This window comes from Didymella exigua, assembly GCF_010094145.1.
Source record: "Didymella exigua CBS 183.55 unplaced genomic scaffold M421scaffold_5, whole genome shotgun sequence".
Taxonomy (NCBI): Eukaryota; Fungi; Ascomycota; class Dothideomycetes; order Pleosporales; family Didymellaceae; genus Didymella; species Didymella exigua.
In genome coordinates, this window is record NW_022984779.1 from 1,204,082 (window position 1) to 1,218,550 (window position 14,469).

Sequence of the window (14,469 nt, forward strand, 5' to 3'; positions counted from 1 at the left end):
CCTCACAGATCGGAATCAGAAAGAGCGCTGCAGTTAGGCGTCCAGCCGCAGCGGCACCCTTTTGCTACATGGGTCCGATGCCCGCTGAACTACGACTACAAGAGATAGCACACAGTCGTCCCATTGTGACCGGTACTGCAGGTGTTATGTCATCGAAGGAAAGTACAAGACACGAGGAAGAGGGATTGGAAGGCTGTGTACAAACTCCATCGCAAAGCTCAGGCGTAAAGACGGATGGTGCTTGTTTAGAAGCACCATGTAAACTTGAATGGTGTAGCCAAGAGAAAGCCACCACTTCGCGGCAATAGCTGGTTGGCTACGCGGTCACGACGTCACGAATCATGACCCCATATATCCAGGCTGTGTAGACGATCACCACGGGTCAGTAGTCATCCACGATTTGATGCAGTGTGATCACGACGTTCACCGCTTGCAGGTAGCATCTATATATCAGCAATCTTCTGTCACATTCGCTTTCTGTTCCACTTCTCCACAGCTGTCAGATCATCAAACCCTACACCCACCTTCAACATCAAACCTCCCACGTGCTTCAAAACCCACATCTCTACTGCACGCAGTTCCCATCCAAGTGTCGCCAGCCTCAGATCCACGTACGCACACTCAAATCACTACATCGTTACAATGAAATTCATCGCAACGACAACATTCGCGTTCGTGGTCCTCACCCTTGCAACACCAGCACCTGTCGGCGGCCCTGCTGTACCAGAGAGTGTTCCCGAGTTCCGCCATGCTCTTCTTAGTCGCGCCACAGAACATCCACAACTCGACACACGTGCTAGCAAACTCAAAGGAAGCAAGGGAGGCAGTGGCAGTGGCAGCTCATCTGCCGCTGTTTCAGTATCGCCGAGCAACGTCGTCGTAATGGGCGCGTTGGGACTGAGCATTTTGGAAGTGGTCCGGCTATGGAATTAGAAAGTCTGCGGAGACCGTGAATTTGATGGACCAAGCAAGTTCGACACGAAGCGCACGTTGATACCAGCCTGCTTGTCCTGGTCTGAGAAGACGAAAAGGCAGATTACATCATTGGGACCTGTCGCTTGGGCGGCGCGTAGTGAATACCGCGACATTTCCGTTGGAAAATTAAGCTTCTGAGTACGGTGCCATGGCTGTTAGTAGAGGACGAGCGTAAACCTTGCAATTCGCTTGGACTTTCGCACAGCCTCAATCTTGACCCTAGATGAGAAGGTGTCTCACTGTATCGTAGCATAGCCGCAGACGATCCACCGGTGACGGCGATCATTCACACGAAGTTCTTGGTCCTTTACCCTGGTAGTATTGGGTGTTGTGTACAAAAACCAAATAGAATAAGTCGGATTCAAGCACTATACTTCTCGCAGGATAGAGGGTAGCCAGGGCCTATCTGTAGGCTTCTTTTGAGAAAGCAAAAGCTTTGATGTCTACGACGTTATCGTGGTGTAGTCGGCCTGGTGTCCAGATAAGAGGCGTATCAACGCGTTGGAAAGTTGAAAAGCTCAACCTCGTGGTCAAAGGTAGCTGCGTCTGAGTAGTACAAAATCCTGTAAAAGGATTCATGTATGTAACATGTAATTCTATCATTGGTCTCAACCTCGGCCAGCCTGTTTGAGTGCGGTGTCGCCTCGGTAGATGTACTGATGAAGAACAGAGGCCACGCTCCAGGTTCAACTTATAGTTGCCCTGAGCACCGACAGCTTCCACTTATCAAATATGAATGACAGAATCTGGCCATTCCTCTAGAAGATAGCAAACAGGAGGAGGCTAGGAGGTTGGGGCTCATTTGTGTGACTGAGTCGGCCGGTGTGCTTTTCGCTGAGCTCAATCTGACGGAGCCTTGGATTACAGGAGATGACGAAAGAGAACATGCTTGTCTATGAACTTGCAGTTAATTAATATGGTATTATGGATGACTCACGGGGAATTCGTCAAAGTGAACACGCATTCGCGAACCGTGGACGGCGTTGCTGTCGTGTTCTACTTCAACGATTACTAGGAGGTTAGCTGGCCTCAATGATAACATTTGGCATAACTAATGAAGTCGCCGCTTGAGTTTTATCTTTGAAAACAAGTAAGACTGTCTATTGAGATCAATCTAAAGTAATTATATTCATTACATGCTACTCGAAGTTACATCCAAAGCCCACTATGGAGCGTGCATGTGTAAGTTGCTTGGGCAGCAAAAATAGTTGAACTCTTACTCAGCCTGGCGATTCACATCGGTGCAAATCAGGCCTTGCTCAAGAATTGGAAGCAAGCAGCACTTGGCCTGCTGACCTCCGGCGGAGCAGATGTCGATGAAGTTGTTGATGCCAGTGGGTGTGGTGGGAGCTGTAGCAAGCATTAGCGAAGATTGGCAACGTCCTCAGTCATAGGAGGTACGGTTGGGGAAATCGTACGAGTCTGGCAGTCCAGAATGGCGAGATTGAGGATATCGGTCGCGCAACAGAGGGGAGAGCCTGATGAGCAGAGACCAGCTTGGCGCTCCTCAAGGGGAGCAGCGAAGGCAGCAGCGGTAAGCGCAAGAATGGTGAAGTACTGCATCTTGACTGCTGTTGATATTTGGTGCTTGTTGTAGGCTGGGAAGATGGTGGACAGGTAAAGCTGAAGTTGAACTGAGCTGGATGATATTTGATAGTAGTTAATGCCGCCATTGACGGGCACTACTTATACTTCCCTCGATGCTGCATTTCACATCTAGGTCCAAGGATAGCATAGCTAAGCGCAGAAGGGAACTCACCTCTTCGTCATTGAAGACCGAGCACAATGAGACGATCGTCATAGCTCAACGGGGGTACTATACCTGGCATGCCAATCACGTAGCTTGAGCTCCAGGACAGAGTCAATGTGGATTTTCCTTTGCCATTTCGGGTCCAAGCTTAGGGGAGAGTGACGTTGGTGGGGTATTTTCATCTTCCGATACCCCAGTTGCCCTGGTTCCTAGTGGGTCAACGAAGCAACGGGCAGACTGTTGGAGCCGCTTGTGGCTGAAATGGCAAGAGTGGAGTTCCCGCAACATCGGCTCTTGGTTGGTATCCCTGCAAACTGACACCGCAGGCTCCACCGTATCAAGACGATGTGGCACATGGAGGCAATTCCTCGCAATAGACGATCGTCTTGTGTAGGATAATTCTTCCCCTACCCTCGTTCCCAAGACATAGTCTCACATTGTAATTCATCACAATGACACAGTATTTACTGATAGTCCATTGTAACCAGACTGAGCTTCGATCTGGAGGAGCTTCAAGACCTAGAGTCTGTGACGTTTCGAAGCTTCAGCAGCAGCGTCGCATGTGGCAGCATGCATGCTTGCGTAAATTCTCATCTTACCTGATTCAACTTCAGGAGGTGCTTCCAGGCGAGTAAGGTAGCATCAGCTAAATACGCATCAATGTGTGGCGTGGTATTAGAAGGCGTCGCCGCCAAGGAGCCGCGCTGCCGCACTGCCACGTTCGATAGCGCACGTAAAGGCACCTCTTACAATTGACAATCACCCCCTAGCATAATCAGACCTGGTGGTAAGACAAGAAAGCGTAAGTAACTTTCCCGTTTGAAGTGGCGAAGATGTGTCAGTGGCCGTTGTGCCATGTGGACAGCCGTGACAGGGCGGGATGGAAAAGGGGTGACGATCGAAAACTTGAGCTAGGGGAGGAGCATCTTGCGGGACGAATCAAGTGGAAAGGGGCCTTGAAGACCAACATATTCGAGTAAACCTGCTCGGTTAGTGGATGCTATAGCACAAGGTTGAAGATATAGTCACTCACCTGTTCAATGTCACCGTCGCTCCAGTGGTTCAAGGCGTTAACACAATTATTGTTTTGATCGTCTGAGTGTATATAGCCTGTCTGTTGATTTGTGTGGCACATCACAGCCTTGCAATTGGCTGTGCAAAGCTCAGCTGCTCAGCGCAGTTCGAAGAACGTGGTTGTTTCAGAGTCGAGGGAGCGCGGGGCGCCGCACAGCCGTTGCCTTGGCCGTTGTATTCACGCGACCTTTCCTCTTCGGGAGGTATGCCGACCTGCTTTCATGTCCATCTACGTCACTTTACGGCAGTTGCGATTTTGGTGCCGGTCTGAAGCCTGCGACAATCCCTAGTTACTACACGACAACACGCCTCGTCATTTCCCAAATACAGCCAATGAAAATCGTGTGCTGGTCGCTCCAGCGCGTGTTCTCTGCCTCGCTTCCAATAGCGCGCTGAGGCGACGGTCCTTTTCCCACGCGAGACTATAGAATATCTGCTATTGTTGATGCATGTTTTGTTGATGCATATTCTGAAATGGCATTATTTACGCGAGAATTGAGACTAGGCACTGGCATCAGTCTTCCGTCAAATTCAAGTTCACACAAGAAGGCGCTATCCGTGTGCGTGCGTTCCTGCGTTGTTACAGTCCTGTGGTGGCAGCGCGCTCGTATGTCGTGGGAGAGACTAGGTACGCTTTGAAGTCTTGAAAAAGATGACGTGTTCAGTATCGATTTGTACGAGGCCCGATAGTCCACGAGACCCTAGAACAGTACCATGATGCATAGTTGTATCCTGCTGACACGAGAATTGGTCATACCGTGCACGTGGGCAGAGTTTCGGGTTTAAACATGTAAACATTAACGGTGGTATAATGCTTCGAGATATCAGGAAACTAATTTTAACGCCTTGCAATGCGACGCTATATCAATACCATGCCATGCGAACGTACCCACTTTTGAAGACCCGCATCCAATGCACTATAAAAGGAGACTCATGACATGTTGACTTTGTTCAACATCTTCTTCCATGTCGACCTCGAGCTTTCCTCCCAGGTCTCAGAGATTTCCTCAACGAATTGGCCAGTGACCAGGTCAGCCTCAGCAGGGTTGACGAGGGCGGGCCTGTACACAATCTTGTGTCCGATGTACAAGACAGCAAAGAGGATGAGACTGATGTACGCGATGAAGAAGTCCTCGACGTTCCAGGGAACAAAAGCGGTGAAGCCTTGGGTGATAGTGATAAGAGCGTTGAAACCCAGACCGTACCAGGCCATGGGAGCTCCGCCCCACGACTTGAAGGGCAGAGTATCGCGATCGATGTTCTGCGCTTTGAGGGCCCTCATGAAGGCGATGTGGCAAATGCACACGCAAGACCAGGCAATAAAGCCAGCAACGGAGACGATGTTGAGAAGCCAGTTGAAAGCTTCTGTGCCGCTAGCAGAGCAATTCATGTAGCCGAGAAGGCCCATTGCACTGGTAATTGCAGTAGCCCAGTATGGTACACCGCTCTTTGTGGTTTTCTTGAGCAGAGCAGGGCCGCAGCCATTCTCGGCAAGACCAACAAGGATACGACTTCCAGAGTACACGTTTGAGCTAGCGGCAGACAGGACAACTGTCAAAAGGACGGCGTTGAAGATGTCCGGAAGTGCCTTGACGCCAGCAAGCTGAATGGCAATGACCAAAGGAGATGACCCAGCGTTAGTGTTGCCGATGGCGATGGACTCATTGTCGTAAGGAACCAGAATGCCGACGAAGAAGATGGTGAAGATGAACAAGGTGAAAATGCTCCAGAAAGTGTTGCGAATGGCCCTTGGCATCGTCACTCGAGGATTGGCGGACTCCCCAGCACCAATAGCACAAAGCTCGGTACCCTGAAAGGCGAAACCGGCCTTGATCAGAACAGCCCAGAACCCGACAAATTTGGCGATGGCAACGTTGTCGGCAAGGTAAGGGGCAAAAGCACCGGGTGAGTCCCAGTACTTGAAGCCAATGTATCCCTGAGGTCCAACCCCACCGGCGTTCATGATGATAGCGAAGATCCAGAAGCCGATCAGGGCAACAACCTTGATGGAAGCGAACCAGAATTCGAATTCGCCGAAGATGTCAACAGGAAGGAAGTTGACAGCTGTAATCGGGACCCAGAATACGGTGATGAAGATGGCAATGTTCAAGTCCTGGTTCCACCACTGGATGATCAGTCCGGCTGCCGATAACTCCAGCGCGTAGGTAATTGCCCAGGAGAACCAGTAGATCCAACCCATTGCAAAACCGAGACTGGGATCGACGAAACGAGAAGCGTATTGCGTGAAGGCACCGGCGATGGGCAGATAGGTAGCCATCTCGGCGAGAGACATCATAACCGAGTAGACGAGGGTGCCGACGAAGACGTAAGCAAGCAGCGCGCCCACTGGCCCAGCGGTGTTGATGGAGCTTCCACTCGCGATGAAAACACCAGTACCGACGGTCCCGCCTTAAGCAAGTCAGCGTTTTCTTCTTACCATAATGAAGGCAAGTAACGTACCGATAGCGACGAACTGCAAGTGACGACTAGAAAGTTTCCTTTGAAGCTCATCACCCTTAGGTGTTTGCTGCTTCTCCAGATCGCTCGCCGAGTTGGCAACCGACTTGGTCGAATGGTTGTCCATCTTGGGCACGATGTCATCAGATCCTTGAGTGGTCGTCATCTTGACGGTAATGGAAATGAGCCCTGGCGTGGGACGTGAAGTCTGTTGGACAAGATCGTGGAGTCACTGAACAATGGGTCAAGCACGCAGCAACTGGGAATCAAGAGTATTTCAATCGTGCTCGAACGATTTTGTGGAGCCATAGTGTACGCCTGGATGTCACCCGTCGGCCAACTCCACGCTCTGGTCGTCGCATCGACCTCAGAAATTTTCGTGGTGGTCCACTTGACAAGCAGAGGCCAACCTCGCCGCGCCGGTTGCCGAAGGTGATCCGTGACCACATGGTGATTCGCGGCGAGCGCAAATTTTGAGCAAGGACACAATCGGGTATGGGCGGGTCATCGCGCTCGTTCGCATGAACTTGCACGACACAGGCAAGCGCGATGTTACCGCGCCGCATGGTTGGCGCCAAAGGACTTGTGGTAAGGAAAAGTCTGCACTCTAGCATTCGTTTTCGGTTCCGTCAGTGGCGGAAGTTGGAGGGTTGGGAATAGCGGCGGCTCGTTCCTTCCCCGGCGGCTGGAAATAAGCTCTGGGCATCGAATCACGCATCACGAGCCGCTCCACCCGTCCCCTAACTCCTTACACAGACTTTTGTTGCGTCCGAACTGATTCGATTTATGAGTATAGCTTTTGACTAAAACTGATACCGCAGATGCAGAGCGGGTTCGCTCCCCACATAGATCCTCAGAGCGCGACGTCGTAACTCTACCGGTAAAGCACTCGGGGGAGTCGTTCACAGTCGCACGTTATGCCACAGTGCGTGCACGACTAACGAGCGATATATACCGCAACGACCCTACGTAACCTTACAAGACCGGTCGCTGAGCCGGAAGAGGCAGCCCACAATGGAGTGCTTAGCCAGGCAGGCATCAGCAGGCGTATGTTTGTGGCACAGTCAAGCCTGATCATGCTGCTATGTAATCCTAACCTCCACGATGGTTCTCGGTCGGCTCGATTGCAACTACTTGGGATCAGAGATGCGTGCTCGTTGTTTAACAGCTTCTAGTCCGACCGCAAACACCTGTCGATATGAGTCGTTTGGGCCAGCCAGTGTTAGGAAAGTCAGAATGACTACATTGATCGCCATCGATCCCAGCATAAAGCTTCTGCTGTACTTTACAGATGTTCACCGGGCCCCGCAACGCGTCAGAGCCAGAAGTCAGCTTTGCCTAGGCTTCGATGTCTCAGCCCTACGCACGTCCAGAACGTTTTGTGCAACAAACATACTGAGACAGGCTCGCCTATAGCACCCCAAAGGACCCGTCAGATATGGATCCGGGGATGTCTTAGTGCATGTAGTCGCTGACTTGGCCTTGAAAAGGCTAGATCCCGGTGCTGGACCTGCATGATTCGACATGGTTCACGTCAACAATGCGGAAGACATGCTACGCAATCTGACCTTGCCTCCACATGGAAGGGTATCACAGGTTATGTTCCCTCCGCGGATCTCAGTTGGTAAGCATCCGTGTATCCTCTTTGAACCCGAGTTAAAGGTACGATGGTCGATTCCGTCACTGCAAGTCTTTCATCGTAGATGTGACCATGTTTCGGCGACCCCGTCTATGAACGTTGGAGTAGCTGACGGACCGGCTAACCGTCAAATACCCAATCATGCCCAGCAACTGGAAACGTAAATCTTCAAAGAGAGCTTTCAATACTACACACGAATACCGGTGACCGGTCTCAAGATTGCAGCATGATGTCCGAAAGGGTACAGAAGTTGCACTGGACGCAACGTATCGCTCTCGTACGCCACAACTTACACGCAGCTCGACGGACGGGCGACTTCAGCTTCTTCAAGTCACTGCAGGCTCATGCTCTTATTGAGGGCACCGACCATGTCGCTCTGCTCAACCAGAGACTGGGCGACAGTGCTGATAGCGTTCTTTCAACACTGGACAATCTCAACGCCGGCATAGCGTACGTGCATCAAGACGCGTTCAAAGCCGTCTACGACAGCGCCAAGAACAACATGTACACCGGGGAGGGCTTGTTGGCCAGTCGAAGATCACTGCTCCGAGTGGATATTTGCCAGCAACGCGACATGGCTGACCACGCTATCGACAAGACCACCAACTCCGCCATAAATCTTATACAAGCGCAGCCGGTTCACTGCCAGGACGCAGTGGCAAATACGTGGATCACTGGCGCGACCATCATGGCCGATGCAGTCTGTGTGTGCTTGAACGAGATGAACGGTCTCGAAGACCACCTTGACGACTTTATCAGTCTGGAGTACTCCTGGAACAGTATCCAATCATCTGTCGATGCCGCCGTCTCTGCTTTGCGCGGCATCTTCAGTCTTATGACTACGACATCCCAACCCGCCGCTCCAATCGAGGACCGCAATCTCAGTGTCTCTTCGGTTAGCAGTCAAGACCACGGTGGAGCCGCAGCCACGCGCAGCCGTAATCCATCCACCGCATCGGCATTCAGCATGATCAAGCGTGCGTTCAGCGTAAGCGCACCGTCTGGGCCGCCGCCCGCGAAAACCGCACGCAGCAGCATCGACAGCAATGGCAATCTGCCACTGCCCGACCCCAACTCCAGGGGCTTCCGCGCAAGCATCAGTGCCGCGTGTCCCACCAAGATGCCCAAACTTGGCGACCATCCACACACCATATTGACGACTATACCTCCAACGCCAGCAGTCATTGACATGGGGACACCTGACATGAGCAATCCGTTCAAAGAGAATCCGGATTATTTCGCATTCGACATGGGCAGTAGTCGGAAGAAGGAACCTGAGCAGGGCAATGAAAGCGAGATGTTGCACATGTAAGTATTCCCCTCATCACCGCACATGCAAGATTGAATTGACAAGCTGTAGTGAGGATCTCGATCCTTTGTATTCGCCTGCAATCATCGAATTGCCGCAGCCTTTGAAGCTGCGGCGCCTTTCAGAGTCGTTCGATATGTCCGGCCCCGACGGAATCGCTGTATGATAGTCGGCCGGTCAGCTGTAGGTTGCTTCGGTGTTTGGTGTCGGACATGGTTTATTTATGCGTAACATACACTCATTGGTCGAGCGAGACGAGATTGAGAGGAGCATTTGGCTTACTTGGTGGAGTGACATGGTCCTCAGAAGTCTTGATGTAGACTGATCCTTGAATTCAGGCGACACTGACTGCTCATTTAAAAACAACTTGTAGACTAGTGCAATCCGGGGTAATAATGCATATTTTACTTATATCTGCCAATGCCGAAGACGCTGCGCCGAACTTACACCCCGCTTCTTGGTGTAGTGCTGCACTGGGTCGATGACGAGAGACAAAGGCATCCCCTAGAGCACGGAAATACTTGCCACGTATCTATTAGCCCGTTCAGTGTTACAATCCAATTCTGCTTCTGCGCTCAACATATAATCTGCGTACATGGTCCAGGCCACTCCAGTCTAAGAGGCTACTTCCACCGCTCGCTCTTTCCATGTTATCTAGCACTGCACGGCAAGTTTCCGCGGAACAACTATGGGTTATATCAAGTGGCGAAGCTATTGCTTCTATGTTGCTGCTGCCTCTGACGCTCTTGAACCAGCTGTGTATGCTCTTGCTCCTAATTGCGCCTTCACTGCGTCCTTGTTCCTGGTCCTCAGAGTGTTTTAGCCACCAAGGCTTGCGATCAAGCGACAGTCTTGCACGCGATGGAGGCTTTATCGGACTAGGTGGACCCATCTCATATATCTCCTCGACAGGCATCTCGTAGTATCGCAGGCTCGGCGTTGGTACCTCAATAGGATCGTCGTATGGCTTGATAGGCGCTGAGGACGACACCGCGAGCGGGCAGCTGATCTGCCTTCTATGTCTTTGCGCTTCTGAAACGACACCGGATCCACTTGAGTGCTCAGGTTGGGCGGGCGCATTGCGCTTGATGAACCATGCTTTTGTGCGCTCGTGGCGCGTGCCGAGGTAGTAGAAGGTCGTAGCGAGGAATAAGACACAGATTGCTATCGCAAATCCGCTACCGACATTCTGGCCTGATACGCTGCGCTTGGCATGATTCTGATGATGGGGAAGTGGAGAGGCGGAGATTGTTCGGAGTAAGACAAGGAATTGGATGGCGAACCAGAAGATGGAGAGCATTGTGTTGAGATCGCAACGCCGCGGAACAAGCAACAGGAAATTGTGAGATACTTAATGTACAAAATGGTTCGGATCATGGCCATGTTGGAAGGACCTTCTGTTGCTATTGTGACTGGCCCAACCTGGCTTCGCGCCGGGATTCGGGGATCTGTGGTATTGAACACTGCCTCATTGGCTCGACAATACAATATCGGGGCTCGAGGTATGTCAAAAATACATGCGAACAATCCAGATGGGTAGAAAGAAAGTCGACTGGCACGTGTCGACACCGATCTCGAGTTCATCAAACAGGCCTAGCCATGGGGAGTCTCAGGTACCAACCATAGCCCTCCAAGCTTCTTGCAGGCTTCCTCGCGAGGCCATAGGTGCTGCTGACCTAGAAAACACGCAAAGCTAAGGTAGATACCTACTTGTTAACCCGAAAGTTTTGGAAGGTCAATTCCATTGATCGAAAGCGCGAGGGTTGTCAACGATACCCTCCCTGTACCGCCTCCGCGGACCTCAATGAGGTCAGCGGCCCTGCATTAGCGCACTACCAGTAGCCTCACCTCGTCACTCACACCTCCTCACATCCTCCGTCTATATCCCACTCATCTCCAACTGCTCTTATGACCACGGACGATCGATCTGTCTACACATCAAAATGGTCGACAACCTTCTTAAACGCGCGCCCAAGAACCCCGCGCTGTTTATAGCCTGCAATGTCAGCGTCGTGCTTACGTGGGGAGCATGCATGGGCAGCGTGAGGAGAGCGCGACAGACCAAGGCTGCGGAGGGAGTGTATGCGGTGAAGTTCAGGAAATGGTGCGTAAGCCTTGCAGTTGAAGTCTTTATGGCGCAAGCCTGCGCAGTGCAAGTCTTTCACGTGTCAAGAGTGTCGTGCTGACCAGGAGTAGGATAAGGGAAGACTAGTGATGCCGTTGAGTCTCCAGAGCCGCTGCGCTTATCAAGTCCATCCTCACGCACCTGCTTCCCGATTGGATTGGAAGTAGAGCGTCGGTCTGAATATGTACTGCTGCGCGCTACCACCCCCGGACCGGGCATCTCCCTCTCGGAGCTTCATTCGTGTCAGAGCTCTTGGTAGGTCAGGAAGGCACATTAGCTACCGGGAGCATTCGATGGCTATACGCTCTGACTCAGATGGCTTCAGCAGGGATACCATATAGTATAAGATCTCTGTCTCTTCACTACGCTATTTTGGAGTGCTTGAGAGCTACTCAACCAACAAGCCGGTATATGCTAGCCGCTGTACATGTGATTGGCAACCCAGCGTTCCAAAGACGAGCTCGTATATCCTAGTCGTCGTGCATTGTGGAGGGATTTGGAAGGAAGAGAGGCATGCGGAAGGAAACTGGCCACGAACAAATGCGCAGTGTCGACTGCGAGTTAACAAACTCACGATCAGGACGTTTTCCGTATAAATAGCATTATAATTAGATTACGCACATAGCGAATGACTGAGCAATATCGTAGGGTATCAAGAAAACGCAATCCATCCTGGTATCAAACGTCCCAAAAGTAATCCGCTCAACACCCGCCATCCATCATCCATTGTCATGCTCGCTCTTCACCTACAGATATAGACTTATCAGGTCTACATCTGCTCGATGTTTCTTGAGTTGACTGTACTCTGAAAGCTATAGTTACCCGAGCCGTACTCCTGCTCGGTAAAACTCTGAATCCCCATGCTGAAGTCGGCGTTGTAGTTGATGAGCCTTCGCCAGCGGCATCGGCTTGTGCCAGCGCGCTCTGGACAGTTTGGTTCCGCGCGGGCAGGAAAATTACCTTGGCCACCTAAAGATCCTCAAGAACCCGGGCATTGACCGTCTGCTGGATTCCACCAGGCTGTTGGCCGTATGAGGATCCGGATGGAATTGCCGAATGGCCATCATCTTCAATCGCTTTGGCCACTATATTGCCCGAATCGCTCGGACCTGGCATGAAAATGACTTTTGAGTTCGCAGATCTGGCCATAGCTTGCATGGCCTCGAGATATCTGATCTGCATAGCAGGGGCAGAAGACAAGATGTCCGCAGCTGTTTGGTCAGTGAGTTAGCCAAAGTCAATGTGATGGCATGCAGAATAATCTTACCTTGACGCATGAGCTGGTGTTTGTGTTAGCCAAAGTAAATGTGATAGAATGCAGGATGAGCTTACCTTTGCGCTCTCGACTTCGGCGCGGGCGGCGATGACCTTGGCCTCACCAGTACGCTTGGACTGGGCAGCCATGGAGAGCGAGTCTTGCAAATCCTGGTTGAAGATCAAATCCTTGATTAGCATAGACTCGACTTCGACACCCCAACCAGCGGACGTCTCTTCAATGATCTCGCGGATCGACTGCGCAATCTCCTCACGGCGCTCGATGACGTCTTGGAGAACACGGGCGCCGACGACGTGGCGAAGCGTAGTCTGAGTTCGCTCGACGAGAGCTTGGCGGATATTGGAGATGCTGAAGGCGGCCTTGTGTGGCGAAGTAATGCGGTAGTAGATGACCGAGGTGAGCTGCAGGGAGACGTTGTCCTTGGTCATGCAGACCTGCTTGGGCACTTCGACGATCTGGATCTTGACATCGACCTGAACGAGCTTCTCGGACAGAGGGTTGATGTAGACAAGACCGGGGTCGACGGCGCGCGCGAACCGCCCAAACTTGGTGACGAGACCGACGTTTCCTTGGTTCACGGGCTGGTAAGGGTTCGGGCAGCAGATGCAGCAAGGCACAGCGCCGAGGGTTCCAATGATGCCACCGAGTGCGTTGACCTAGGTGGCGTGAGCGGTGCAGCGACAGTGAACGGGCGTTCAACTTACCATTCCACCATACCAGCCGTGGGTGTCAGCGTCAGCATCATCTGGCTCGATAACGCGGGCATAGCTGGGCTGCAAGTCCTCGCGGCGTGGAGGTTGGACCTTCACGATGGGCTCATCAGCGCGGCGCGCTGCGTGAGCACCGTTGGTGCTGTTGGTGGGCATTGGGGCTTTGCCGTTGTCATCCATGGTCGCGGTGGTCGTAGAAATGCTCGGTCGTTCCAAGATGGGTCGCGATGAAGATGTGGTTGATTCAGCAATCGTGCGCGAATCGTGCATATGAGTGGGCACCATGGTGGATGGTTGTCGCTGCTTTATACATCTGACACTTGAGCTACAAGAAGCTGCGGGGAAGCTAGATCTCGGTAACCTTGCACCTGCATCTGCCTTGCACGCTATTGCTCTTGGCCACTGCTTGGAGGCTGTGCTGGGACAACATCATCAAAGAATCTACAAATCACCACAGTAACAGCATTCGCACTGCATCCCACTTGCCGCTGTCTGGTATTAAAATGAAGCACAACAACGCGTAATTCTTGACATGCCACTGTTAACAGCCTCTCAACCCTCACCCGCCTTTCGCATCCATGTCAAACTCAGAACGCTTCACGGCTTCGAGATAGCTCACACGTCCGAGCGCCGTGTGAGATCGGCACAGCACCACCTCAAGGCCTCCCGTCCGCAGCTCCCAAGCAGCCCTCAAGTCGGTTAACACGGGTGCCTCAATGATTCCAAACCTGTGTGCTCGTGACGTAGCCGAGTGTATTGCGAGTCCGCCTTAGTGGCTCCAGGAGATTTTGTACCCTCCATGCACAGACCGTCTAGCAGACGTTCGCGCAGCGCATCCAATGTCAATACGTCAAGAGCTTGCGCTTTCGGCACACCGAGCAGATCACGCGCTGCAAGGCGCCGTGGCTTTGGCACACCCTGGCTGGCGTTGACTCGGCTCAGCCTTGCCGGTGGCGTAGCGTCGCGATTCTGGAATCATCAGGGAAGCGTGCGAGGCTCATGTCTGTGGACTTCGGGCTTGCGGCGTCAGACATGGCAAGGCCTGCGCTGTCTGGATAGAATGCCGCCGGGCGTTTGTGCTGGCGCGCCTGATGTGGTAAGAATGAGTGTCGTTATCCCCACGCTCGGCGTCGACGCACAGAACGACTCCACGA

General features: G+C 52.2%; 5 protein-coding genes across 5 annotated transcripts; 1 reads left to right on the forward strand and 4 right to left on the reverse strand.

The window, feature by feature from the left end:
* Positions 1-2,191: 2,191 nt before the first annotated feature.
* On the reverse strand, positions 2,192-2,538 carry M421DRAFT_2559 (uncharacterized protein; the record flags this gene model as incomplete). The annotated part of the gene is made up of 2 exons (XM_033588645.1): positions 2,192-2,325; positions 2,394-2,538. The coding sequence occupies 2 exons, from the start codon at positions 2,536-2,538 to the stop codon at positions 2,192-2,194; spliced, it is 279 nt and encodes a 92-aa protein (XP_033452198.1).
* A 1,920-nt stretch (positions 2,539-4,458) lies between these two features.
* Positions 4,459-6,819, reverse strand: M421DRAFT_417681 (histidine permease). Its single transcript, XM_033591557.1, has 2 exons — positions 6,260-6,819; positions 4,459-6,208 (listed from the first exon to the last, which is right to left on the reverse strand). Exons 1-2 carry the CDS (start codon positions 6,420-6,422, stop codon positions 4,731-4,733), a joined length of 1,641 nt encoding a protein of 546 aa, XP_033452199.1. The 5' UTR covers positions 6,423-6,819; the 3' UTR covers positions 4,459-4,730.
* Positions 6,820-7,934: 1,115 nt separating this feature from the next.
* M421DRAFT_417682 (uncharacterized protein) lies at positions 7,935-9,596 on the forward strand. Its single transcript, XM_033591558.1, has 2 exons — positions 7,935-9,203; positions 9,256-9,596. Exons 1-2 carry the CDS (start codon positions 8,125-8,127, stop codon positions 9,368-9,370), a joined length of 1,194 nt encoding a protein of 397 aa, XP_033452200.1. The 5' UTR covers positions 7,935-8,124; the 3' UTR covers positions 9,371-9,596.
* Positions 9,443-10,504, reverse strand: M421DRAFT_90146 (uncharacterized protein; the record flags this gene model as incomplete). The annotated part of the gene is made up of 3 exons (XM_033597829.1): positions 9,443-9,525; positions 9,652-9,736; positions 9,800-10,504. The coding sequence occupies 3 exons, from the start codon at positions 10,502-10,504 to the stop codon at positions 9,443-9,445; spliced, it is 873 nt and encodes a 290-aa protein (XP_033452201.1).
* A 1,398-nt stretch (positions 10,505-11,902) lies between these two features.
* Positions 11,903-13,626, reverse strand: M421DRAFT_417683 (stomatin family protein). Its single transcript, XM_033591559.1, has 4 exons — positions 13,310-13,626; positions 12,662-13,261; positions 12,597-12,609; positions 11,903-12,540 (listed from the first exon to the last, which is right to left on the reverse strand). Exons 1-4 carry the CDS (start codon positions 13,598-13,600, stop codon positions 12,299-12,301), a joined length of 1,146 nt encoding a protein of 381 aa, XP_033452202.1. The 5' UTR covers positions 13,601-13,626; the 3' UTR covers positions 11,903-12,298.
* Between the last annotated feature and the right edge of the window lie 843 nt (positions 13,627-14,469).